At 33.5% G+C, this 27,190-nt stretch overlaps 1 protein-coding gene across 5 annotated transcripts in view; it reads left to right on the top strand.

Annotated features, from left to right (window-relative positions):
* ptprz1a (protein tyrosine phosphatase receptor type Z1a) overlaps positions 1-26,987 on the top strand; it is an 85,753-nt gene extending 58,766 nt beyond the window's left edge. For 3 of the 5 annotated variants that reach the window (XM_056387058.1, XM_056387059.1, XM_056387060.1), the window contains 17 exons: positions 2,299-2,387; positions 2,893-2,978; positions 4,666-4,686; positions 5,455-5,551; positions 5,737-5,819; positions 19,920-20,054; positions 20,478-20,612; positions 21,497-21,660; positions 22,050-22,185; positions 22,640-22,786; positions 23,104-23,197; positions 23,292-23,365; positions 23,984-24,115; positions 24,216-24,377; positions 24,701-24,843; positions 24,925-25,060; positions 25,982-26,987. In XM_056387058.1, coding sequence (XP_056243033.1) covers positions 2,299-2,387; positions 2,893-2,978; positions 4,666-4,686; positions 5,455-5,551; positions 5,737-5,819; positions 19,920-20,054; positions 20,478-20,612; positions 21,497-21,660; positions 22,050-22,185; positions 22,640-22,786; positions 23,104-23,197; positions 23,292-23,365; positions 23,984-24,115; positions 24,216-24,377; positions 24,701-24,843; positions 24,925-25,060; positions 25,982-26,125 — 1,978 coding nt within the window. In that variant the 3' untranslated portion in view covers positions 26,126-26,987. The remainder of the gene's footprint in view (positions 1-2,298; positions 2,388-2,892; positions 2,979-4,665; positions 4,687-5,454; positions 5,552-5,736; positions 5,820-19,919; positions 20,055-20,477; positions 20,613-21,496; positions 21,661-22,049; positions 22,186-22,639; positions 22,787-23,103; positions 23,198-23,291; positions 23,366-23,983; positions 24,116-24,215; positions 24,378-24,700; positions 24,844-24,924; positions 25,061-25,981) is intronic. The other 2 variants (XM_056387057.1, XM_056387061.1) reach the window with 1 other exon arrangement.
* Positions 26,988-27,190: the final 203 nt, after the last annotated feature.

Raw genomic sequence — 27,190 nt, 5'->3', positions numbered from 1 at the left:
GTATGAAATACTGGATTTAGAGCAAAATGTTTCTTTGAGAATAGTTTAAAAGTCTTTTTTTTTTTTCTAGAGCATAAACCTAAAAGTTTATTTTCTTCTTGTGCTGAAAACATTTTTTCGTTGTGTGGTAGTAAAAAAAAAAAAAACCCTCCTGCCTCCTCAGACCGTGAAATAACCAACCTCAGAAGTCCGATCAAGGACACGCTGTCAAACGCAGTGTAAAGACTTTTAGTCATGTTTTTCACAGACTGCACATTTCTCATCTGCTGTGCCGGAGGCTCAACATATTGTTCTTGTTTTGCAGCCATCCTTGTTGTTGTATCTCCAAGATTGAGCAGTGCTAAGCTGGTAATAATCTGAGGAGCAGGGGGATTAATCCTCAGTGAAGGATGTACCTTGGCTGCAGCGCTGCGAGCGTCCACCCAGCCGAGAGCGTCCAGAGAGGGTCGGGGATAGAAAAGGACATCCGCCTGATTATGTCAGACAGAGGGAATCGTGTCAGCGTCTTGTAGAGTGAGCGGCAGGAGGCCAAACTGCACTAATCCTGCTGTCGTTGTGTCCTTTTTCTTACCCTCGTGACAACATGGTGCTCATTTGGACACTGCTGCTGTGCATTTTAGGTCAAGCAGTTTGAGGGGATTCTGGTCAACGGTACAAGTTTACAACAAGAGGAGAGATGCACCGTTTTAAAAGGCGTCTGATCAAATCCAACTTCATTTATGTAGCAGCTTTAAAGTGACTCTTAATATTCCTGGATTGGAAGTCATGGAGCTCAGTTAAGACACACAGAACAAGTAACATGACTACAAAGAGATTCAAACCGACCACAAAGACACACAAACAACCAGAAAGAGACACAAAATGGCCTCTGAAAGACATTAAACAACGACAGAGACACAAAACGACCACAAAGGGACTAAAACAACTAAAACACACAAAACAACCATGAAGAGACACAAACAGTCTGGACCAAAAGAGTTGGACCAACCGACATTAGCATGAGGCTAATGAGGCTAAAAGCTCAACAGTTAGGACTTACGGGTCTTCAACTCTCAGGGCTCCATTTTGGTCTCATGCTCAGCTTCGCAGATAAATGAACAGAAGTTTATTAAGACATTCAGGATTATCATGTTTTGCTTAAACTAACATTGAAATTCATATAAACTCCCATCTTGAATGAGAGCAGAGTTTTTAAGTCTGAGTAAAGCATTTTAAGATTCACTGCAGCAGCCGTTGACAAAGAACTGGTTCAGGCTCCAAAGTGTTTCCCTCACTAAAGTTCATGCTTTATTTTCAGTTTTTTATGCTAAAATGAACGAGCCAAAATACAAGAAAATACATTTCTACCATGTTTGTGCCTCTGTAACTTTTGGTTCTGTGTTTCTCTTACTCAGTCTGACTTTAAATTTAAAGTGTTTCCTTTCAGAGGAGACCAGGGTCATGACTGTGAGCGGAACGGTTGAAGAACAGGAACCTTTTTATTTTGAGTACGTTATTTTCAGCCTTGTGCACAAAAATGGTGGAGTTTGACAAAAGGTTAAATTAAATACAAGTATAATCAATGGGATTTAACTTGTGTAGGAGGCGAGGAGTCAGAAACTGCAGAAACCACATAAATCAAAAATCCAACACTCAGTTGATGAATAACGAGCTGTGAGAATAACTGTTTGTGTGTCTCAGAGCAGTTTCTCCAAAGCATCCATCTTTAATCTCAGAGCTTTTTCTGTGTGTGTGTGTGTGTGTGTGTGTGTGTGTGTGTGTGTGTGTGTGTCGTATATAATCCCTGATGCCCATTTCTGGCCGAGACAACACAGGTTCATCAGAGGCGATCTCATCCGTTTAAAAACGTGTCAAGGATTAACAGAACATCTTTTTCCCTGTGTTTTTGGGAAGATTACCGTGTGTTCTCCAGAATCTGGGACGCAGAGTCACACGAAAACAAAAGCATCTCCAGTTTGTCAGAATCGCTGCTGTGTTGTCTCTCTTTTGTTTTCCTGCCCAACAAAACTCTTTTATTCAGCGTTTGTGTTTAATGTTTCAGCCGTGTTTTCTACACAATATATTTCCCTTTACTTTAATAACTTTCCCTGATGATAAGAGTTAGTTTTTCTATATGTATGTTAAACAATAAACAATAGTTTTCTTAAAATTTTTGTCATATTTCTAGTATAGATCATTGGAAATGGTGCATTTATTTCATAAACACATCCAGAGAATAAATAAATGCGGAATCCCAAACGAAACACCTGATGTTAAATAAAAGATCTTTTTCATCAGATGTGTGTGTTTTGTCGACAGGACGTGTTTTCAGACGGCTCACTTCTACATCGACGACAGCTCATCTCCCAGAGTCATCGCTGCCCCGTCCACAGCTGCATTAACATCTGGTAACACGCACTGACATTCCCAAACCACCTTAATCTAAACTTAAAACCTGCAACATAAACCCTGAAACCAAGTCCAAACCCTAAAAAGAAAGGGGGAGACTTACTAAAAAAAAAAGACCCTCTCTTTTCTAAAATTTTCAAAAATGCCCTTTCCTTCCAAAAATGTACTGTCTTTCAAAACTTTACAAAAATTGCTTAGTTCACAACAGAAGGGTCCCAATTTTTCTAAAATGTCCATGCTGTCCAAAAATGTTCTCATTTTATGTATTGCACTTCCTAAATTTTGTAAAGTTGTCCCCTCCCCCTAAAATGTCTCCAATTTATAAAAATGATTTCTCTTTCCAAAAATTTTCAAAAATTGCTGTATTTCACAAAAAATTCCTCATTCAAGGGGAAAAATTCAAATTTTACAAAAACTTTTCTAAACTTTCTTTAGTTTATTTTTTACAGAAGTGTCCTAATATTTTTAAAATGTCCTTACTGTCCAAAATGTCCTGTCTTGTAGATGAGCAGACGGCTTTTCCAGTGCGGGACTACGTCAAACATGTCGCTGAACTCCACGACACTCAGGGCTTCCAGCGAGAGTTTGAGGTATAAAAACATGAATATTTCAAATTTAAGATTTCTTTTTTGGCTGATGTTTCTTTTACAGTCTGACTGTAGCGTGTGTGTGTGTGTGTGTGTGTGCGTGCGTGCGTGCGTGCGTGCGTGTGTGCGTGCGCGTGCGTGCGTTTGTGTGTTGATGATTGCCATCAGGTTGTCTGCATGCTGCTTGAAAACCTGTGATGATGTGTCACATTTACTGGCTTGACGCAGGGCAGCAACATTACATGATTGTTTTTAATTAATTATAATAATATTGATAATAATGATCATCAGTTGGAGGTTGGAGTGTTGTGGCCCCGGTTCAGCTTTTTGTGAGGAGCCTCCATTCATTGATGTGAGCAGTGAGTCAGTGGTCTTTTATCTGTCGACCTTCAGTTAACAGGCTCCAGAACTCAAAGACTTCATGACTCCAGTCACTTCATGAATCAAAGCTCCATTTTGTTTTGTTCTCAAACTGCCACTAAAGGAAAAACCAACACAAAGACGACAACGCTATGGAGACCTAGAGGTGACAAAAATATATATTGGCATTTGTTTTGTCATAATTACTTTCCCAATGTCATTGGGAAATGTTATTTCTAAAGTAATTTAACGTAATGATGATTATATCTATTATTTTAAAAGTGGTGAAAACATTTTCACCTTTGCAAGAAAGTGTTTTAATATAAGATTTCTACCATTTTCCGCATTGAAAGGTTCCTCCAAAAACATTCTGAAACAGACCTTTTCTTTTTAAGAACAGTGTATGGCTCACACGACCTCGCTCTCCTGCGTCACAGACAAAATTATAAAAGTACAGGTTTTCCTCCAATTACTGCAGTAACGGGATCAAAGGGAAATTGTCACCAAAGTAAAAGCACCGACATTGAAGAAAAGAAGATGAGGCAAAATGGAAACTTTGAAAAAATATCTTCAGTTCCTGAAATTTTTATAGAAATATTCTCTGGTAACCAAAGTGAGGTGACATTTTTCAGAAATCCTGCTGGACATTGTTGCTTAAAAAACGACTTAAAACAATTATTCATTAAATGTCAAAATTATTGCAGAGTCATTGTCTGTCGACCGACTAAATGGTTAATTAACTGATTGTTTAAGGTTTAAAATCAGATAAAGGAAGGATGAAAAACGAAAACGGCATGCACGATGGAAAAAGACCTAAAGTTGAATTAAAAACTGAAGTAAAGAGTAGAAACTGAAGTAACTTGTGTAACCGTAGTTCTCTGAGTAGCATGGGACGTATACCATAGTGACGCACTGAAGCAAATAACATGAATTGAATGATTAAAAGAGAGAAAATCATTTACAGGTTGTTTCTTTAAGACTTTAGATAATGTCTAAAAGTTGAAACGAGGCTGTTTTTATAAAAGCTGACATCTTGGAGATACGAGGGTTGTTTAAGTACAATATTTCCGCCTGAAAGGAAGTGGAGGGCGCCATACAACTGTGAATATTGAATCTTTTACATCTTGTTTTATTTGGGTTGATTTTCCCTTTGTGTTGGCAGTAGCATGAACTGTAACTGTGAGATGAATTTGTGTGTTCTTTTTAGTGTGTTGTTTTTTTTTTTGTGTGTGTGTGTTGTCTTGTAATTTGTATTTTTGCACCTCTTTGGTTGACTGTGTTGTCACGGAAACGCCGTGGCTGCCTGCTGCTTCCGCACCCTCATCATTAGATACTGAAGGAGAGCTACGAGGTAAGACGCTCTCCTCCTGACGTCTTTATTCATCGACGGACGCTGCCGTACACGACGTAGCTGTGCTTCTGTCTCGTCTTGTAACGCAACGTGTTGTTGTTAACATGCATGGATGTAGTGGAAGAAGTCACGGATGTATTATAATATTTTGCTATTATTTCCCTGAATCATTAAAACATTTATTTTTCAAAGTTAAAGCTAAAAATTGTTGAATATTAAGTCTTAAATTTTAAGACTCATGAGAAATCACATCGACCCACAGATTTATTTTTAAATATTTATTTAAAATTATTTTATTTGTTCTTCAGTCCCAAAAGCTAATTTTTTACCTTATTTTATAGTCTTCTATAGGGCTGTAACTCACAGATATTTATCGATTAATCTTCCACTTTAACGGGTTGTCTATAGAATATCAGTAAATAGTTAAAAAGGCCAGTTAAAATTTCCCACAGACTGAAAGTGACTATGAATTTTAATTTTATGTTGCAGTACTGTTGTTGGCCACTAGGAAAAAGCTACTCTCTTAATAGTCTGTGGAAGAAGCAGGGATAAAATTATTTACTCGAAAATTGGAAAATAACATTACAAGCGTTCTGCAGTCAGATTTATAACATATTTTAGATACTTTTGATGAAATTTGTGGAGGTTTTAAAATCTCTGCCTTTGAGATTTCTACTACTCTCCCAATATATTGTTTAGGATTGAATTGTGTGTGTGTGTGTGTGTGTGTGTGTGTGTGTGTGTGTGTGTGTGTGTGTGTGTGTTCAGGAGGTGCAGGAGTGCACTGTGGACATGGGGATGACCACTGACAGCTCCAACCATCCTGACAACAAGACTAAGAACAGATACAGCAACATCCTGGCCTGTGAGTACACTTTATACAGACAGACAGACAGATAGACAGATAGGTAGATAGACAGATATATAGATAGATAGATAGATAGATAGATAGATAGATAGATAGATAGATAGATAGATAGATAGATAGATAGATAGATAGATACAATCCACATGGATCTGATCACTATGTTTTTTTACTTTAACCCTCAGATGACCACAGCCGGGTGCGGCTCTCGTCTCAGGCTGATAAAGACGGGAAGACGAGAGATTACATCAATGCAAACTACGTGGACGTAAGGAACTTTCTGTTTTTAAGTTTCATTTCAAATCTTCATACAAACTGAGGCCTTCATCTTAAACCCGAGGCTCATTTCTGAGTATTGAATCTATCGAACACTCAGTCCAAACTTATTTTTATTTTATTTTTATTCTTCACGGTTTCCCTCCTGTCTTCTTAAACCAAAGTCTGCCTATTTCTAAACCTATTCATGAGGCATGCTGTTGTTAGCGAGAACCTGTGTAGCTCTCCATTATGCCTGTCACCGCACCATTAAAATCTAATTTCCAGCATCTTGTTGTTTTGTGAAAGGCAGTGGCGACACAAAAAAACCCCGCGGCAGTCACGGCCTCTCTGGAGAGCCGACGTACAGGTTATAAAGTTGGTAAAAGCGCGTTGAGGATCTCTCCAGCTCACACTTTTCTCTGTCTCACAGTATAAAGGCAACTTCACGCTGTCAGTCATGTGAAGGTTATCAAACTATTAAAGAGAGTCATTGAATGCTGTCCTCTGTTGAGAACTTGTGACACCTACTTTCCTCTGCTGGCCTTAACTAAACCAACTCGCTGCATTTCAGCTTGCTCTTAACATTTGAGTTAAAAATTTTATTATCCTTGATGAGTTTTATTTTTATTTTTCAAATGTGAGAGCCTTCACAGCAGACTCCCAGTCTTTTCTGCCCCGTAACCTCCTAATTCACTCCTGAAATTGTCATGAAATAAAACAGTTGTCAGATTGTGAATTCACATGTAGTCGTAAAAGGTCATCTTAAGAACAAATTTAATTTAATCTTTACAGTTTTAAAACTTAATCAAACTCTCAAATTTTAGCAACTGAGTAAAGTAAAGTAAGTTTAAAGCTGCATTGCATAATATGAAGTGGCTAATATGCTAGCAAACAGCAGGCTTCTTCATTGGTGTGTTGTTTGTGTCCACATGAGTCCAATGTTCACTCACTCTCGTAGCTCTGGTTTAGTCTCCACCAACTGAGGAAAACATCTGGCTCTGTCACTGCTACATGTGAAGTTTGATGGACAGGGAGGGAATTGAGAATCCACTCATTTATGGAGCTTGAACAGTGCCTTACTATACTGTGACATTTTTATGCCTTACTATACGATGACGTTTTTCAACATTTTTATGCCTTACTATACTATGATGTTTTTCAACATTCTTATACCTTACTATACTATGACATTTTTTGACATTTTTATGCCTTACTATAATACGACATTTTTATGCCTTGTTATACTTTGACATTTTAATGCCTTACTATGCAATACTATGACGTTTTTTGTCATTTTTATGCCTTACTATACTATTACATTTTTTGGCATTTTTATGCCTCAGTATACTATGATGTTTTTTGACATTTGTATGCCTTAATATACTGTGATGTTCTTATGCCTTACTATACTATGACGTTTTTATGCCTTACTATACTGTGACGTTTTTATGCCTTACTATACTGTGACGTTTTTATGCCTTACTATACTATGACGTTTTTCAACATTTTTATGCCTAACTATAATATGACATTTTTTGATGTTTTTATGCCTTACTATACTATGACATTTTTTGACGTTTTTATGCCTTACTATACTGTGACATTTTTATGCCTTACTATACTATGACGTTTTTATGCCTTACTATACTATGACGTTTTTCAACATTTTTATACCTTACTATACTGTGACGTTTTTTGACATTTTTATGCCTTACTATACTGTGACGTTTTTTTGACATTTTTTTTGCCTTACTATACTATGACGTTTTTATGTCTTGACGTTTTTCAACATTTTTATGCTTTACTATACTATTACGTTTTTTTGCCTTATTATACTATGACGTTTTTATGCCTTACTATACTTTGAAGTTTTTCGACATTTTTATGCCTTACTATACTGTGACGTTTTTTTGACATTTTTTTTGCCTTACTATACTATGACGTTTTTATGTCTTACTATACTATGACGTTTTTCAGCATTTTTATGCCTTACTATACTATGACGTTTTTCAACATTTTTATGCCTTACTATACTGTGACATTTTTATGCCTTACTATACTATGACGTTTTTATGTCTTATTATACTATGAAGTTTTTTGACGTTTTATGCCTTATTATACTATGAAGTTTTTCGACATTTTTATGCCTTACTATACTGTGACGTTTTTATGCCTTACTATACTGTGACGTTTTTATGCCTTACTATACTATGATGTTTTTATGCCTCACTATTCTTATACATTTTTATGCCTTACTATACTATGACGTCTTTATGCCTCACTATACTATGACGTTTTTTGACAATTTTTTTGCCTTACGATACTATGATGTTTTTCAACATTTTTATGGCTTACTATACTATGACGTTTTTCAACATTTTTTAACTTACTATACTATGAGGTTTTTTTGACATTTTTTTTGCCTTACTATACTATGACATTTTTATGCCTTTATGCCTTACTATTCTTATACATTTTTATGCCTTACTATACTATGACGTTTTTCAACATTTTTATGGCTTACTATACTATGACGTTTTTTGTTATTTTTATGCCTTACTATACTGTGACATTTTTATGCCTTACTATACTGTGACGTTTTTTGTTATTTTTATGCCTTACTATACTGTGACATTTTTATACCTTACTATACTATGACGTTTTTCGACATTTTTATGCCTTACTATACTATGACGTTTTTTGTCATTTTTAATCCTTACTATACTATGACGTTTTTCAACATTTTTATGCCTTACTATACTGTGACATTTTTATGCCTTATTATACTATGACGTTTTTATGCCTTACTATATTATGATGTTTTTCAACATTTTTATGCCTTACTATACTATGATGTTTTTCAACATTCTTATACCTTACTATACTATGACATTTTTTGACATTTTTATGCCTTACTATAATACGACATTTTTATGCCTTGTTATACTTTGACATTTTAATGCCTTACTATGCAATACTATGACGTTTTTTGTCATTTTTATGCCTTACTATACTATTACATTTTTTGGCATTTTTATGCCTCAGTATACTATGATGTTTTTTGACATTTGTATGCCTTAATATACTGTGATGTTCTTATGCCTTACTATACTATGACGTTTTTATGCCTTACTATACTGTGACGTTTTTATGCCTTACTATACTGTGACGTTTTTATGCCTTACTATACTATGACTTTTTTCAACATTTTTATGCCTAACTATAATATGACATTTTTTGATGTTTTTATGCCTTACTATACTATGACATTTTTTGACGTTTTTATGCCTTACTATACTGTGACATTTTTATGCCTTACTATACTATGACGTTTTTATGCCTTACTATACTATGACGTTTTTCAACATTTTTATACCTTACTATACTGTGACGTTTTTTTGACATTTTTATGCCTTACTATACTGTGACGTTTTTTTGACATTTTTTTTGCCTTACTATACTATGACGTTTTTATGTCTTGACGTTTTTCAACATTTTTATGCTTTACTATACTATTACGTTTTTTTGCCTTATTATACTATGACGTTTTTATGCCTTACTATACTTTGAAGTTTTTCGACATTTTTATGCCTTACTATACTGTGACGTTTTTTTGACATTTTTTTTGCCTTACTATACTATGACGTTTTTATGTCTTACTATACTATGACGTTTTTCAGCATTTTTATGCCTTACTATACTATGACGTTTTTCAACATTTTTATGCCTTACTATACTGTGACATTTTTATGCCTTACTATACTATGACGTTTTTATGTCTTATTATACTATGAAGTTTTTTGACGTTTTATGCCTTATTATACTATGAAGTTTTTCGACATTTTTATGCCTTACTATACTGTGACGTTTTTATGCCTTACTATACTGTGACGTTTTTATGCCTTACTATACTATGATGTTTTTATGCCTTACTATACTGTGACGTTTTTATGCCTTACTATACTGTGACGTTTTTATGCCTTACTATACTATGACGTTTTTCAACATTTTTATGCCTAACTATAATATGACATTTTTTGATGTTTTTATGCCTTACTATACTATGACATTTTTTGACGTTTTTATGCCTTACTATACTGTGACATTTTTATGCCTTACTATACTATGACGTTTTTATGCCTTACTATACTATGACGTTTTTCAACATTTTTATACCTTACTATACTATGACGTTTTTTGACATTTTTATGCCTTACTATACTGTGACGTTTTTTGACATTTTTTTGCCTTGCTATACTATGACGTTTTTATGTCTTGACGTTTTTCAACATTTTTATGCTTTACTATACTATTACGTTTTTTTGCCTTATTATACTATGACGTTTTTATGCCTTACTATACTTTGAAGTTTTTCGACATTTTTATGCCTTACTATACTGTGACGTTTTTTGACATTTTTTTTGCCTTACTATACTATGACGTTTTTATGTCTTACTATACTATGACGTTTTTCAGCATTTTTATGCCTTACTATACTATGACGTTTTTCAACATTTTTATGCCTTACGATACTGTGACATTTTTATGCCTTACTATACTATGACGTTTTTATGTCTTATTATACTATGAAGTTTTTTGACGTTTTATGCCTTATTATACTATGAAGTTTTTCGACATTTTTATGCCTTACTATACTGTGACGTTTTTATGCCTTACTATACTGTGACGTTTTTATGCCTTACTATACTATGATGTTTTTATGCCTCACTATTCTTATACATTTTTATGCCTTACTATACTATGACGTCTTTATGCCTCACTATACTATGACGTTTTTTGACATTTTTTTTGCCTTGCTATACTATGTCGTCTTTATGCCTTACTATACTATGAAGTTTTTCGACATTTTTATGCCTTACGATACTATGATGTTTTTCAACATTTTTATGGCTTACTATACTATGACGTTTTTCAACATTTTTTAACTTACTATACTATGACGTTTTTTTGACATTTTTTTTGCCTTACTATACTATGACATTTTTATGCCTTTATGCCTTACTATTCTTATACATTTTTATGCCTTACTATACTATGACGTTTTTCAACATTTTTATGGCTTACTATACTATGACGTTTTTTGTTATTTTTATGCCTTACTATACTGTGACATTTTTATGCCTTACTATACTGTGACGTTTTTTGTTATTTTTATGCCTTACTATACTGTGACATTTTTATACCTTACTATACTATGACGTTTTTCGACATTTTTATGCCTTACTATACTGTGACGTTTTTATGCCTTACTATACTGTGACGTTTTTATGCCTTACTATACTATGATGTTTTTATGCCTTACTATACTGTGACGTTTTTATGCCTTACTATACTGTGACGTTTTTATGCCTTACTATACTATGTCGTCTTTATGCCTTACTATACTATGACGTTTTTTGTCATTTTTATGCCTTACTATACTATGACGTTTTTATGCCTTACTATACTATGAATTTTTTCGACATTTTTATGCCTTACTATACGATGACGTTTTTCAACATTTTTATGCCTTACTATACTATGATGTTTTTCAACATTTTTATGGCTTACAATACTATGACGTTTTTCAACATTTTTTAACTTACTATACTATGACGTTTTTTTGACATTTTTTTTGCCTTACTATACTATGACATTTTTATGCCTTTATGCCTTACTATTCTTATACATTTTTATGCCTTACTATATTATAACGTTTTTCAACATTTTTATGGCTTACTATACTATGACGTTTTTATGCCTTATTATACTATGACGTTTTTATGCCTTACTATACTATGACTTTTTTTATTATTTTTATGCCTTACTATACTGTGACGTTTTTATGCCTTACTATACTGTGACATTTTTATGCCTTACTATACTATGACGTTTTTCAACATTTTTATGGCTTACTATACTATGACGTTTTTATGCCTTATTATACTATGACGTTTTTATGCCTTACTATACTATGACTTTTTTTGTTATTTTTATGCCTTACTATACTGTGACGTTTTTATGCCTTACTATACTGTGACATTTTTATGCCTTACTATACTGTGACTTTTTTTGTTATTTTTATACCTTACTATACTGTGACATTTTTATGCCTTACTATACTATGACGTTTTTCGACATTTTTATGCCTTACTATACTATGACGTTTTTCAACATTTTTATGCCTTACTATACTGTGACATTTTTATGCCTTATTATACTATGACGTTTTTATGCCTTACTATATTATGATGTTTTTCAACATTTTTATGGCTTACTATACTATGACTTTTTTAAACATTTTTTTGGCCTTACTATACTATGACATTTTTATGCCTTACTATACTATGACGTTTTTCAATATTTTTTTGCCTTACTATACTGTGACTTTTTTTGTTATTTTTATGCCTTACTATACTGTGACATTTTTATACCTTACTATACTATGACGTTTTTTGACATTTTTATGCCTTACTATACTATGACGTTTTGCAAAATTTTTATGCTTTACTATACTATGATGTTTTTCAACATTCTAATGGCTTACTATACCATGACGTTTTTTTGACTTTTTTTTTGCCTTACTATGACATTTTTATGCCTTACTGTACTATGATGTTTTTATGCCTTACTATTCTTATACATTTTTATGCCTTAGTATACTATGACGTTTTTAAACATTTTTATGGCTTACTATACTATGACGTTTTTATGCCTTAATATACGATGACGTTTTTCAACATTTTTATGCCTTACTATACTATGACGTTTTTATGCCTTACTATTCTTATACATTTTTATGCCTTACTATACAATGACGTTTTTCAACATTTTTTTATGCCTTACTATACTGTGACGTTTTTTTGACATTTTTATGGCTTACTATACTATGATATTTTTATGCCTTACTATACTATGATGTTTTTCAACATTTTTATGACTTACTATACTATGACTTTTTTTTGACATTTTTTTTGCCTTACTATACTATGACGTTTTTATGCCGTATTATACTCTGACGTTTTTATGCCTTACTATACGATGACGTTTTTCAAAATTTTTATGCCTTACTATACTATGACGTTTTTTGTCATTTTTATGCCTTAGTATACTATGACGTTTTTTGTCATTTTTATGCCTTACTATACTATGACGTTTTTCAAAATTTTTATACTTTACTATACTATGATGTTTTTCAACATTCTTATGCCTTACTATACTATGACGTTTTTATGCCGTATTATACTCTGACGTTTTTATGCCTTACTATACGATGACGTTTTTCAAAATTTTTATGCCTTACTATACTATGACGTTTTTTGTCATTTTTATGCCTTAGTATACTATGACGTTTTTTGTCATTTTTATGCCTTACTATACTATGACGTTTTTCAAAATTTTTATACTTTACTATACTATGATGTTTTTCAACATTCTTATGCCTTACTATACTATGACGTTTTTTTGACATTTTTTTTGCCTTACTATGACATTTTTATGCCTTACTGTACTATGATGTTTTTATGCCTTACTATTCTTATACATTTTTATGCCTTAGTATACTATGACGTTTTTAAACATTTTTATGGCTTACTATACTATGACGTTTTTATGCCTTAATATACGATGACGTTTTTCAACATTTTTATGCCTTACTATACTATGACGTTTTTACGCCTTACTATACTATGAAATTTTTTGACGTTTTTATGTCTTACTATACTATGACATTTTTATGCCTTACTATACAATGACGTTTTTCAACATTTTTATGCCTTACTATACTGTGATGTATTTTGTTATTTTTATGCCTTACTATACTATGAAATTTTTATGCCTTACTATACTATGACGTTTTTCGACATTTTTATGCCTTACTATACTGTGACATTTTTATGCCTTACTATACTATGATGTTTTTCAATATTTTTATGGCTTACTATACTATGACGTTTTTTTGACATTTTTTTTGCCTTACTATACTATGACATTTTTATGCCTTACTATACTATGACGTTTTTATGCCTTACTATACTATGACGTTTTTTGTCATTTTTATGCCTTACTATACTATGACGTTTTTTGTCATTTTTGTGCCTTACTATACTATGACGTTTTTCAAAATTTTTATACCTTACTATACTATGATGTTTTTCAACATTCTAATGGCTTACTATATTATGACGTTTTTTTGACATTTTTTTTGCCTTACTATGACATTTTTATTCCTTACTGTACTATGATGTTTTTATGCCTTACTATTCTTATACATTTTTATGCCTTATTATACTATGACGTTTTTTTGCCTTATTATACTATGACGTTTTTATGCCTTACTATACGATGACGTTTTTCAACATTTTTATGCCTTACTATACTATGAGGTTTTTATGCCTTACTATACGATGACGTTTTTCAACATTTTTATGCCTTACTATGCTATGACGTTTTTATGCCTTACTATACTATGAATTTTTTCGACATTTTTATGCCTTACTATACTGTGACGTTTTTTTGACATTCTTTTTGCCTTACTATACTATGACGTTTTTATGCCTTGCTTTACTGTGACGTTCTTATGCCTTACTATACTATGACGTTTTTTTTTCCTTACTATACTATGACGTTTTTCAACATTTTTATGGCTTACTATACTATGACGTTTTTATGCCTTACTATACTATGACGTTTTTCAACATTTTTATGCCTTACTATACTATGACATTTTTATGCCTTACTATACTATGCCGTTTTTATGCCTTACTATACTATGAATTTTTTTGACATTTTTATGCCTTACTATACTGTGACGTTTTTTGACTTTTTTTTTGCCTTACTATACTATGACGTTTTTTTTTAAATTTTTATGCCTTACTATACTATGACATTTTTATGCCTTACTATACTATGATGTTTTTCAACATTTTTATGGCTTACTGTACTATGACGTTTTTTTGACATTTTTTTTGCCTTATTATGACATTTTTATGCCTTACTGTACTATGATGTTTTTATGCCTTACTATTCTTATACATTTTTATGCCTTACTATACTATGACATTTTTTGACGTTTTTATGCCTTACTATACTATGACGTTTTTATGCCTTACTATACTATGACGTTTTTATGCCTTATTATACTATGACGTTTTTATGCCTTACTATACGATGACGTTTTTCAACATTTTTATGCCTTACTATACTATGACGTTTTTTTTTCCTTATTATACTGTGACGTTTTTATTCCTTACTACACTATGACGTTTTTCAAAATTTTTATGCCTTACTATACTATGACTTTTTTTGTCATTTTTATGCCTTACTATACTATGACGTTTTTTGTCATTTATGCCTTACTATACTATGACGTTTTTATGCCTTAATATACTATGACATTTTTATGCCTTACTATACTATGAATTTTTTTGACATTTTTATGCCTTACTATACTGTGACGTTTTTTGACATTTTTTTTGCCTTACTATACTATGACGTTTTTATGCCTTATTATACTATGAGGTTTTGATGCCTTACTATACGATGACGTTTTTCAACATTTTTATGCCTTACTATACTATGACGTTTTTTTGACATTTTTTTTGCCTTACTATACTATGACGTTTTTTTGCCTTATTATACTATGACGTTTTTACGCCTTACTATACTATGATGTTTTTCAACATTCTAATTGCTTACTATATTATGACGTTTTTTTGACATTTTTTTTGCCTTACTATGACATTTTTATTCCTTACTGTACTATGATGTTTTTATGCCTTACTATTCTTATACATTTTTATGCCTTATTATACTATGACGTTTTTTTGCCTTATTATACTATGACGTTTTTATGCCTTACTATACGATGACGTTTTTCAACATTTTTATGCCTTACTATACTATGACGTTTTTTTGACATTTTTTTTGCCTTACTATACTATGACGTTTTTTTGGCATTTTTTTTGCTTTACTATACTATGACGTTTTTATGCCTTATTATACTATGACGTTTTTATGCCTTACTATACGATGACGTTTTTCAACATTTTTATGCCTTACTATACTATGACGTTTTTTTTTCCTTACTATACTATGATGTTTTTCAAAATTTTTATGCCTTACTATACTATGACATCTTTGACATTTTTATGCCTTACTATACAATGACATTTTTTGAAGTTTTTATGCCTTGCTTTACTGTGACGTTCTTATGCCTTACTATACTATGACATTTTTTGACGTTTTTATGCCTTGCTTTACTGTGACGTTCTTATGCCTTACTATACTATGACGTTTTTTTTTCCTTACTATACTATGACGTTTTTCAACATTTTTATGGCTTACTATACTATGACGTTTTTATGCCTTACTATACTATGACGTTTTTCAACATTTTTATGCCTTACTATACTATGACATTTTTATGCCTTACTATACTATGCCGTTTTTATGCCTTACTATACTATGAATTTTTTTGACATTTTTATGCCTTACTATACTGTGACGTTTTTTGACTTTTTTTTTGCCTTACTATACTATGACGTTTTTATGCCTTATTATACTATGAGGTTTTGATGCCTTACTATACGATGACGTTTTTCAACATTTTTATGCCTTACTATACTATGACGTTTTTTTGACATTTTTTTTGCCTTACTATACTATGACGTTTTTTTGCCTTACTATACTATGAATTTTTTCGACATTTTTATGCCTTACTATACTGTGACATTTTTTTTGCCCTATTATACTATGACGTTTTTTTTGCCTTACTATAATATGAAGTTTTTATGCCTTACTATACTATGACGTTTTTCAACATTTTTATGCCTTACTATACTATGACGTTTTTATGCCTTATTATACTATGACGTCTTTATGCCTTACTATATTATGACGTTTTTTGTCATGTTTATGCCTCACTATACTTTAACGTTCTTATGCCTTACCATACCGTATTTTCCGCATTATAGTGCGCACTGGATTATAAGGCGCACTGTCAATGAATGGTATATTTTCGAACTTTTTTCATATATAAAGCGCACCGGACTATAAGGCGCATTAAGCGGAACAAAACAGTCAGATAAGTCAGTCAGTCAAACTTTATTAAACACATTCACAATAACTCTCAACATTGTTCAAATGTTAATGAGCGTATTCACAATAACTCCCAACCTTGTTCAGTTGTAACACGTAAAAAAACACAGTCTGATACCACTAAATCAAACATTAGCGTATTCACAAGTCCGCGTGGTAAGCTTGTCTCTTGACAGGTGCCATTTTGGGCTCTTTATACACACACACTTTAATATTATGGTGAAGCACATGTATTACTCCACGACACTCTTGACTACGGTAGCCATAACAACCAGAATTAATCCATATATAAGGCGCTCCAAATTATAAGGCACACTGTCGTTTTTTGAGAAAATTAAAGGCTTTTAAGTGCTATACTATGACGTTTTTATGCCTTGCTATACCATGATGTTTTTATGCATTACTATTCTTATACATTTTTATGCCTTACTATACTATGACGTTTTTTGACATTTTTATGCCTTACTATACTGTGACGTTTTTTTTTTAATTTTTATGCCTTACTATACTATGACATTTTTATGCCTTACTATACTATGATGTTTTTCAAAATTTTTATGGCTTACTGTACTATGACATTTTTTTGACATTTTTTTTGCCTTACTATGACATTTTTATGCCTTACTGTACTATGATGTTTTTATGCCTTACTATTCTTATACATTTTTATGCCTTACTATGCTATGACATTTTTTGACGTTTTTATGCCTTACTATACTATGACGTTTTTATGCCTTACTATACTATGACGTTTTTCAACATTTTTATGCCTTACTATACTATGACGTTTTTATGCCGTGACGTTTTTATGCCTTGATGTTTTTATGCCTTACTATACGATGACGTTTTTATGCCTTACTATACTATGACGTTTTTCAACATTTTTATGCCTTACTATACTATGACGTTTTTTTTTCCTTACTATACTATGACGTTTTTCAAAATTTTTATGCCTTACTATACTATGACATTTTTCGACATTTTTATGCCTTACTATACTATGACGTTTTTTGACTTTTTTTTTGCCTTACTATACGATGACGTTTTTATGCCTTATTATACTATGACGTTTTTATGCCTTACTATATGAAGACGTTTTTCAACATTTTTATGCCTTACTATACTATGACGTTTTTTGACATTTTTTTTGCCTTACTATACTATGACGTTTTTATGCCTTATTATACTATGAATTTTTTCGACATTTTTATGCCTTATTATACTGTGACATTTTTTTGACATTTTTTTTACCTTACTATACTATGACATTTTTTGACGTTTTTATGCCTTACTATACTATGACGTTTTTATGCCTTGCTATACTATGACGTTTTTCAACATTTTTATGCCTTACTATACTATGACGTTTTTTGACATTTTTTTTGCCTTACTATACGATGACGTTTTTTATGCCTTATTATACTATGACGTTTTTATGCCTTACTATACTATGACGTTTTTCAACATTTTTATGCCTTACTATACTATGACGTTTTTTGACATTTTTTTTGCCTTACTATACGATGACGTTTTTATGCCTTATTATACTATGAATTTTTTCGACATTTTTATGCCTTACTATACTGTGACATTTTTTTGACATTTTTTTTGCCTTACTATACGATGACGTTTTTATGCCTTATTATACTATGAATTTTTTCGACATTTTTATGCCTTACTATACTGTGACATTTTTTTGACATTTTTTTTGCCTTACTATACTATGACATTTTTTGACGTTTTTATGCCTTACTATACTATGACGTTTTTATGCCTTACTATACTATGACGTTTTTATGCCTTACTATACTATGACGTTTTTATGCCTTACAATACTATGACGTTTTTATGCCTTACTATACTTTGAATTTTTTTGACATTTTTATGCCTTACTATACTGTGACATTTTTTTGACATTTTTTTGCCTTACTATACTATGATGTTTTTATGCCTTACTATATGAAGATGTTTTTCAACATTTTTATGCCTTACTATACTATGACGTTTTTTTTTGCTTACTATACTATGACGTTTTTCAAAATTTTTATGCCTTACTATACTATGACATTTTTTGACATTTTTTTTGCCTTACTATATGAAGATGTTTTTCAACATTTTTATGCCTTACTATACTATGACGTTTTTCAACATTTTTATGCCTTACTATACTATGACGTTTTTTTTTGCTTACTATACTATGACGTTTTTCAAAATTTTTATGCCTTACTATACTATGACATTTTTTGACTTTTTTTTTGCCTTACTATACTATGATGTTTTTTTGACATTTTCTTTGCCTTACTATACTATGACGTTTTTATGCCTTACTATACGATGACGTTTTTATGCCTTATTATACTATGACGTTTTTATGCCTTACTATACGATGACGTTTTTCAACATTTTTATGCCTTACTATACTATGACATTTTTTGACGTTTTTATGCCTTACTATACAATGACATTTTTTGACGTTTTTATGCCTTACTATACTATGACGTTTTTCAACATTTTTATGCCTTACTACACTGTGACCTTTTTTTTGACATTTTTTTTGGCTTACTATACTATGACATTTTTATGGCTTACTATACTATGACGTTTTTATGCCTTATTATACTATGACGTTTTTATGCCTTACTATACGATGACATTTTTCAACATTTTTATGCCTTACTATACTGTAACGTTTTTATGCCTTACTATACTATGACGTTTTTATGCCTTACTAAACTCATACATTTTTATGCCTTACTATACTATGACGTTTTTATGCCTTACTACACTATGATGTTACTATAGTAAGGCATAAAAATTTTGAAAAATTATACTATGACATTTTTTTGTCATTTTTATGCCTATGCGGAAATGCGCTAAAACATTTTACCAGTCGCGGAAGTACAACACTAAAACACTGCTGCTATGGAACTCTTTTTTTTTTCCTTAGGAAACTGTAGGTTTTGTTTTTGTGTTGCGTTATTTCCAAGCTTATGTAGTCGGTGTGTTTCCCCAGGGTTTCAAAAAGACCAGGTCGTACATCGCCGCTCAGGGTCCTCTGAGGTCGAGCACTGAGGATTTCTGGAGGATGATTTGGGAGCAAAACGCCAGTGTCATCGTCATGATCACAAACCTTGTGGAGAAAGGACGAGTGAGTGACCAGATCTGAGATTTAATCTGACACAATATAAAGTTTGTGAAGTGAAATCATTGACATTGTTTTACTTAAAAAATAAATTTCTCCTGATTTTGAGAGACATGATACACAACAAGATAAGCTTTTCTTACTTCATTACATTTTTAAGAAGCGTTATTCCTTTACACAAAATTCAAAAACCTAAAATTTCAGAGTGAAAAAGAAAAAAAAGTAAAATCTTAGAAATCAATATGCCATTTTTAATGTAATATTCTGAATCTTTTAAAGTGATTACACACAAAATAAAAACAAAAGAATTTCATATTTGAAATTTTTTTTAATTCTACATTTTTATACAAATGGAAGACAAAAAAAAACTCTCTCTTCCTCGATTTATCATTTTCTCAGCCGTGTGTGATCTTTTGACTGTCTACTCAGAGGAAGTGTGATCAGTACTGGCCGACTGAGGTGCAGGAGGAGTACGGCAGCTTCCTGGTGACAGTGAAAAGCAGCAGAGTCCTCGCCTACTACACCCATAGGACCTTCACCATCAGGAACACCAGCGTCAAAAAGGTCAGTTAAACCAGGCACTTACATCACAGAAACTAATGTATCTCAAACATTTTTTTTAAACATTCAAACATCACCCACAGGCCTTACATGCCCTCACTTTTTCATGCTGTTTTCCTCTAATCACTAAAGCACATTAAATATAAATATGATTTGTATTAACTATGGTTGTTTAACCAGCACTCAGTGGCGCTGTCAGCCTCTATCATCCAGACATTTTCTGAATTCTGTTAACTTCTTTAACTTTTATAATCCTATACAGACCTGAAACATGTACGAAAAGTCTGTTTATTTTGCAGCAAATGATCATTGTCAGTAATAATAAACGTAATGGCAACACTTGAAAATTTAACGGTTTATAAACATGTAATAAAGGAGTTATAATACTCTAATTTAGTTACAAGCCAATGTAAATGTTTATTAATGTATTTTTGACTGCTATAAACTGCTGTATAACCAGAAAATGAATGATAATATAGTAAAACACGGCTGTAATCATATACTGCATGTTTTCATTGGACAAACTGTAATTGTTGACAAATACTGTACATTAATAAAAATGTCACAGTAACAATTAATAGATACTCTAGAGTTGATGATTAATTTTCTTTCCATCCAAACAGAGCAAAAGTAATTATTTAACAATGAAATAAAACAAAAACAGAATTAGTCCTATTTACACACAATTGTTATTATCACTGCAGCTCCAAAATAAACAGGAAAAATAGCATATTAAATCTAAAACTGTCACAAAAAGTTTCTTATACATCCATATTGAATCTAGAGCCCAAAATCAAAGACATCTTTCCTGTTTCACATTCTGGACCCTTTAAGTTTATGACAGGAGTTTTTGTTGAAAGCTCCTGTTTGGTTCGTTCTACCTGCAGGCCTCCCAGAAGGGACGGAGCAACGAGCGGACAGTGACGCAGTACCATTACACCCAGTGGCCTGACATGGGCGTCCCAGAGTTCGCCCTGCCGCTACTCAGCTTCGTCCGCAAGTCGTCCAGAGCCAGGACGGACAGCGTGGGGCCGGTGGTGGTCCACTGCAGGTGAGAGCAGATAAAACCAGATGAGATCAGGAACACAACGTAACTGGAACAAACACCATACATTCTTATATTAGCAGCAACAACTCTAATGTAAACAAATGCTTGTTATATTTTAAATGCTATTATATTTTCATTTTCATTAATCTCAGTCAATCATGTATTTATTATTATTATTTATTCACTATATGAACTGTAACAAAACGTTTTATCTATTTTATTTGTTTTATCTTTTTTTTCATTTTACATGGTGCTGCTTGTGTTTTGAAGTTGTGTGAATGGACTAGGACACTGGAAAATGAATTGCCCTTCTTGGGATTGCCTGAATCTAAATTTAAAGAAATTACTAATAAACTAATAAAATGAAATCTTCTCTTCCCGTGGGCGTGCAGCGCGGGCGTGGGCCGGACGGGGACCTACATCGTCCTGGACAGCATGCTGAAACAGATGAGAGACGAAGGCACCGTCAACATCACAGGCTTCCTCAAACACATCCGCACACAGAGGAACTACCTGGTCCAGACAGAGGTCAGAGGTCAACCCTCTGTCTGCACACACTGCCAAACAGTCTATAGTCTGACGCCAGTCTTTTAGTGATGACAGCAGCGTGATTTAATTCAGTCTGTCCTCCACTTTAGTCCAGACTGAAATATCTAAACATCTATCTCATGGTTTCCTCTGAAGACTTGCAAATCACCATAAGAGTTCTCACTCTGAGGGTCCCTGAGCTACAAAGAAAATTACAGGGAGTTAATGTTTGATACTAGATACTATGTTTGAAAATAGATCTTCCTTGGAGAAGCCCACAAATGAGTTCAAATTCATCTTTATGTCACATGTAACATGGTAAAGGTTGGTAGGACACGTTATTGAACAGAGGGAGTCTGCATCACATGGAGAACAACGTAAACACTAGTTTTCTGCTGCAACGACAATTATTAATTAGAGTGTAACCTCAGCACTGTCCATCTCCTCTCAACAGGAACAGTATGTTTTTATCCACGATGCCTTAGTGGAGGCCATCATGTCCGGGGAGACGGAGGTGGTGGCAGCTCACCTGCACAGGTACATGGACGAGCTGCTGACCCCGGGGTCTGCTGGGAGGACGCGCCTGGACAAACAGTTCAAGGTGAGCAGCTCATCGAACTTGTTGTGTTGGATTTTAACAACAATACTCTCCACTCTAATATATATATTGTTAACTGTACTATGATACTTTTGTTACAATTTGTTTAATTGTTCGTTTAATTAACATTTTAAAATCAAAGCTAACGCAATCAGTGTAACAAAAAAGCTGAACAAGCAGAACTAAAAATGTTTAAAAGATTAAAAAGAAATGTTTAAAAGATTTTCTCAACTATTATTGTGCATAGATGTATTATTCACAGCTCAGAATGATTCATACTGATTCCTCAATCACTAACAGATGTTTTGTGTTTCCCACAGCTGGTTTGTCACTCTGGAGTGAAGCAGTGCGACTACTCTGTAGCTCTGCAGGACTGCAACCGCAGCAAGAACAGAAACTGCTCTGTGGTACCCGGTGAGTCCGACGTGTTTGTCAGTTAGCCTGATGCTAATCTTGCTAAAGTTAGCAGAGGCTAAGAGACAATAAACCTCATCTTGTGTCTTTGCAGTGGAAAGGTCACGAGTGCGTCTGTCTACGTCGGCGGGGGAAACGTCAGACTACATAAATGCGTCGTACATCACAGTAAGAAACAATTAAGTACTTTATGCTTTATACTTGTAGTTTGAAAGGTAAATATTGTACCTTTCACTCCACTGTATTTATATAGTATAGGTGACAATATATTTGGTATAGTGGTTATTATTATTATTTAGATTATTCATATAATATGTAATCAACAAATAAATAATGATGTATTATGACAGATTAAATCACCCCACGGTATAGAAAGTAATTAAACTAGCTCTACCTTTACCAGCTACAACATTTAAGTGATACACATTGATTAATGCATTAATAACTGTAATCCAATAATCCAAAAATATATATTATCCTGAAATCAGCCATTCTCCATTATGAGTACTTTTACTTTTGGTACTACAGGTATATTTGGATGCTAATGCTATAAAATCAGTTTAATCATGGAGATAGACCCAGGATGAGTTTAATAGCATCTTCCCATCATTTAAAAGTTGTACTGTTCCTTTAACACATCATAAGTTTAATTATTATGTCCCTGTTCATATGGATGTTATATTTGTTCCTTACTACTAACTACATTGTGTAATCTGTTTAATGATAAAAAATGATTGAATAGTGAGGAGTGAAATTAATTGTTTTGTCACGATTTTGTTCCTGCAGGGTTACAGACAGAACAGCGAGTTCATCATTACCCAGAATCCTCTGCCTGGCACCATAAAAGACTTCTGGAGAATGATATGGGACCACAACACCCAGGTCATCGTGTCACTGCCAGGGACAGCAGCAAGTGTGGTGAGGAACTGTTTGCCAATTACAGACCTGCAGTCAGGACATGATTAGCTTAGCTTAGCCTAGCATAAAGACTGGTCTTGATGACTTCCTGTGTTGTTAGATGGAGGATGAGGAGGGGGCGGCATCATCTGTCTTCTGGCCCCGCAAAGGGCAGCCAATCAGCTACGAGATGTTCACTGTCACTCAGAGAAGCGAGGGTCACGTCTGTCTGGCCAACGAGGACATGCTGGTGGTCCAGGAGTATGTGCTGGAAGCTACACAGGTCAGTGGAGCTTGGAACAAGACAACTTCACTTAGACCACAGAATCATTGAAACTAAATAAATTTAAACTTATTTTTTTATTGCCTACACAATTTTTAATTTTATTTGACAAGGTTTTGAGACGTGTGTCTCCAAGGTTTTTCTTTCACAGCGTCTCTTTTAAGTTGAGTTACGATTTTTGCAAAAGCATGAGTCAAATATCGTATTTTTCAGACTTTGGGTGCAACCTATGAAAATCGTTCAAGTCGCTACCATCCATTTAGCAAAATCACCCTTATGAATTGTTGTTGACGTCCACTCTATCCCCCTCCTTATTTCGACAGGACGACTTTGTTCTGGAGGTGAAACACTACCGCGCCCCCCGCTGGCCGAACCCGGACAGTCCCATCAGCAACACCTTCGAACTGCTCAACCTGGTGAAAGAGGAGAGTACTGCCAAGGACGGCCCTACTGTGGTCCATGATGAGTAAGACCTTCTCTGACCCAACTTTACCATTATTAGAAGATGTTTTACAGTGAAAATCAGGAACACTTTTTTTTTTTCCAGTGTGGGCGGAGTCACAGCAGGAACGTTCTGCACCCTATTGTCTCTGACTCACCAGCTGGAGGCCGAAGGTTCGGTCGACGTCTTCCAAGTGGCCAAACTAACAAACCTCATGAGACCAGGAACCTTCAGCGACATCGTAAGGCTTTACTCTGTCTCACCGTACGCTGATGATAATGTGCTGTACGTCTCAGAAAATGGGCTACATACCTGTACACTACAGCACAAGTGAGATTTCAGAGCAGGAACAGAGGATGCTGTCACTCCATGGACACTTTTCAAAACACTACACCAGTACTAACATTAATGATACTTCAGAGTGAAATAATACGGATCCAGACCTGGTTCTGAAGAATCAAACTGTGAACCTATCCTTTAGCTAAGCTAACTGAGAATGACTTTGGAATGGTACATAATGCTGTAACATTAACATTAGTTGCACTATTGATGGTAACAGTAAAATGGTTTTATTGTCAGTATGTTGTACCATAAATAAAGCTGTATTTTATGGGTCTGTAATTTCCAAATAATAATTTCCCCGTTTAAAAAAAAAAAAAAAAAAATTAATTTGGTAATAATTACAGATAAAATGGAGACGGTTTTCAGACGGTACATTTACAATTAGGTAATTCAAATGAATTGCTAGAGTGGCCTAGAGAGTCTTTTGTCAGTGCACAGCAAGTCAAAAAGTTAAAAAATAGCATACTGGATGAATGAATACTTCCTTTCAGTTAAAATGGATCACTTCTTTCAAGGACCTTCCTATTGTCCCCATAATTAGTACCAATGTACTTAATTCTTATTAGGAAACTTTCTAGAAAATAATTTGGGAATTACGCACCCATAAAATAACAGTAATTATTATTACAGTAATACAGAGCAGAGCTGCAACAGTTAGTTGATTAAATAGCAATTTATAACTGTAATTTTCACTTTTTTTTTTTCATTTTATAGACCAAACCATTCTTCAAAAACATAAATCGATAATGTAAATAATTGTAACAATGGGATACGGTAACCTTGATAATCAACTAATTATTGTTTACCTGTTGTTTTAAAGGAGCAGTACCAATTCCTGTACAAAGCCATGCTGAGTCTCATCGGGACGCAAGAAGACGAGAAAACCCTCCAGTCCTCCGACAACAACGGGACGATCGTGGTGGGAACTGCCAGCACCACAGAGAGCCTTGAATCCCTGGTGTAACTGCCCAAAAAAATAAAACAACCACAAAGAACTTTTAACTTTTTTAACTTTTACAAATGAGAAACAGCATTTGGTCTTTCCTCTTCAGCCACCAACAGAACTTCTCCTGATGCCAGACTCACGCTACAGCTACTAAATAAAAAAAAAAATTCCTTGTCATTCAGGACTGTGTGTGTTGTTGTAGTTTGAGGCTGGCACGTACCGAGCGAGTTTTCTTCTTTGCTGGATCTGGACTCCCTACGGTTTTGTAATGTGTGCCTTTTTGTATTTTTCATCCTGTACGTCTAACTTTGATACAAGCTGTAGACTAACTGTCTGACGTTTTAACGCTGTACTGCCCTGAGATGTTTCACTCAACTAACAATCTTTTCCTAAACCTTTGTATTTATTGGCACTGAGCCAAATGGGATAAAAAAAAAAAGGGAAAAACTGCATCTTTTTACATCAAATGAGATATTTTGTTAGCCTGTCTTTTATAGAGCTCATGCACTGAACTCCTCCTCTCTGTAAATACCATCGCAATGGTAGCAGCAGTGTGCAATTGAAGTCAAATATAAAATAAGGGCCTGAAATAATAAAAAAATAATAATAATCTAATGTAAATAATATTATAGTAATCACCTCGATGGACCAAATTTCTATTTATACTTTTAGATTTTTATATTTTACCATTTTTAGTGCATTCAAATGTTATGGTTTAATTCTAATTGCTTAGTTGGAGAACATTAATGCTTTTATATTCTGGATTTTGTAACAGACTAAATGTGATGCATGGGGTACTGACATGTTTGTTTTTTTAGCTGGACATGAAACACTGCTGGATTATTAGCTAGGGGATTAAATAAGTGAAACACCAAAGAAAGAGCCTGGTGGAGTGTTTTGTTCCCGAGTACAGAACTACAAGTACAAACATACTGCAGTCATCACTGCCACTAAATGTCGCACTAGATCACCAGTATCTCAGACCAAAACAAATGCTTTCCTAGCCACACCTCCAGCCTCCGTTTGGTCTTTACGTTCCCAGTCAGGAAGGTGTTCGGAAGCAAAGTTAAAGTGACCACTAAA

This window comes from Seriola aureovittata, chromosome 10 (assembly GCF_021018895.1).
Source record: "Seriola aureovittata isolate HTS-2021-v1 ecotype China chromosome 10, ASM2101889v1, whole genome shotgun sequence".
Classification (NCBI taxonomy): Eukaryota; Metazoa; Chordata; class Actinopteri; order Carangiformes; family Carangidae; genus Seriola; species Seriola aureovittata.
Note: the sequence above shows the minus strand (reverse complement) of the source record. Positions and strands in the feature narration are given on the sequence as shown.